This window comes from Penaeus monodon, chromosome 15 (assembly GCF_015228065.2).
Source record: "Penaeus monodon isolate SGIC_2016 chromosome 15, NSTDA_Pmon_1, whole genome shotgun sequence".
NCBI lineage: Eukaryota > Metazoa > Arthropoda > Malacostraca > Decapoda > Penaeidae > Penaeus > Penaeus monodon.
The window spans coordinates 5,182,152-5,182,735 of NC_051400.1; the positions used below are offsets into that span (position 1 = coordinate 5,182,152).

Sequence of the window (584 nt, forward strand, 5' to 3'; positions counted from 1 at the left end):
ACGTTCGGAGACTAAATGGTTATTGGAGATGGGCGATTAAACACGGGGGAGAAATCAGATATGTAAATTCAGTATAGGAATTAGGTCCTTAGATAAAGTACAGTTATGAGATCTACAAATATAGTACTTATTTGAATACATAAATAGGTCTATGAATACCGTAATAACAGTATGAGCATCAGATCTATAAATCCAGTGTAGGAATAAGTTACAGGACAGGAATTAAATACATAAATACAATACAGACAATAGGTTTGCGAGTAGAGCAATTGCAATTAAGAAACGCATTAAGAGGACCTACTCATCAGCTGTTCTCCGTGTGCATCACGTCCGGCGGCCGAACGGAAACCCTGAGCTTCGACCAACGCATTCACTCGCTGGTCGTGAGCGTCACGCAGCTGGTGGTAACGCACGTGAGTCGCGCCCTCCACCCTGCGCACCGCCTGGCCTTCACCACCGCCCTCTGCGCAGCCATCTCCGCAGACGCCGGCACCCTCACCCCCCCTGCCTGGAGAGCCGTCCTCGACCCCTCCGTGCTGGACGAGGTGGGTGTGGCGACGCGAGGGAAGGGGCGTTGGGGCGCG

The 584-nt window shown here is 50.9% G+C and overlaps 1 protein-coding gene across 1 annotated transcript in view; it reads left to right on the forward strand.

The window, feature by feature from the left end:
• Positions 1-584, forward strand: part of LOC119582194 (dynein heavy chain 6, axonemal-like) — a 26,410-nt gene that overhangs the window by 7,328 nt on the left and 18,498 nt on the right. Inside the window, exon 10 of the mRNA XM_037930428.1 lies at positions 309-545. Within this exon, the coding sequence (XP_037786356.1) occupies positions 309-545 (237 nt within the window). The remainder of the gene's footprint in view (positions 1-308; positions 546-584) is intronic.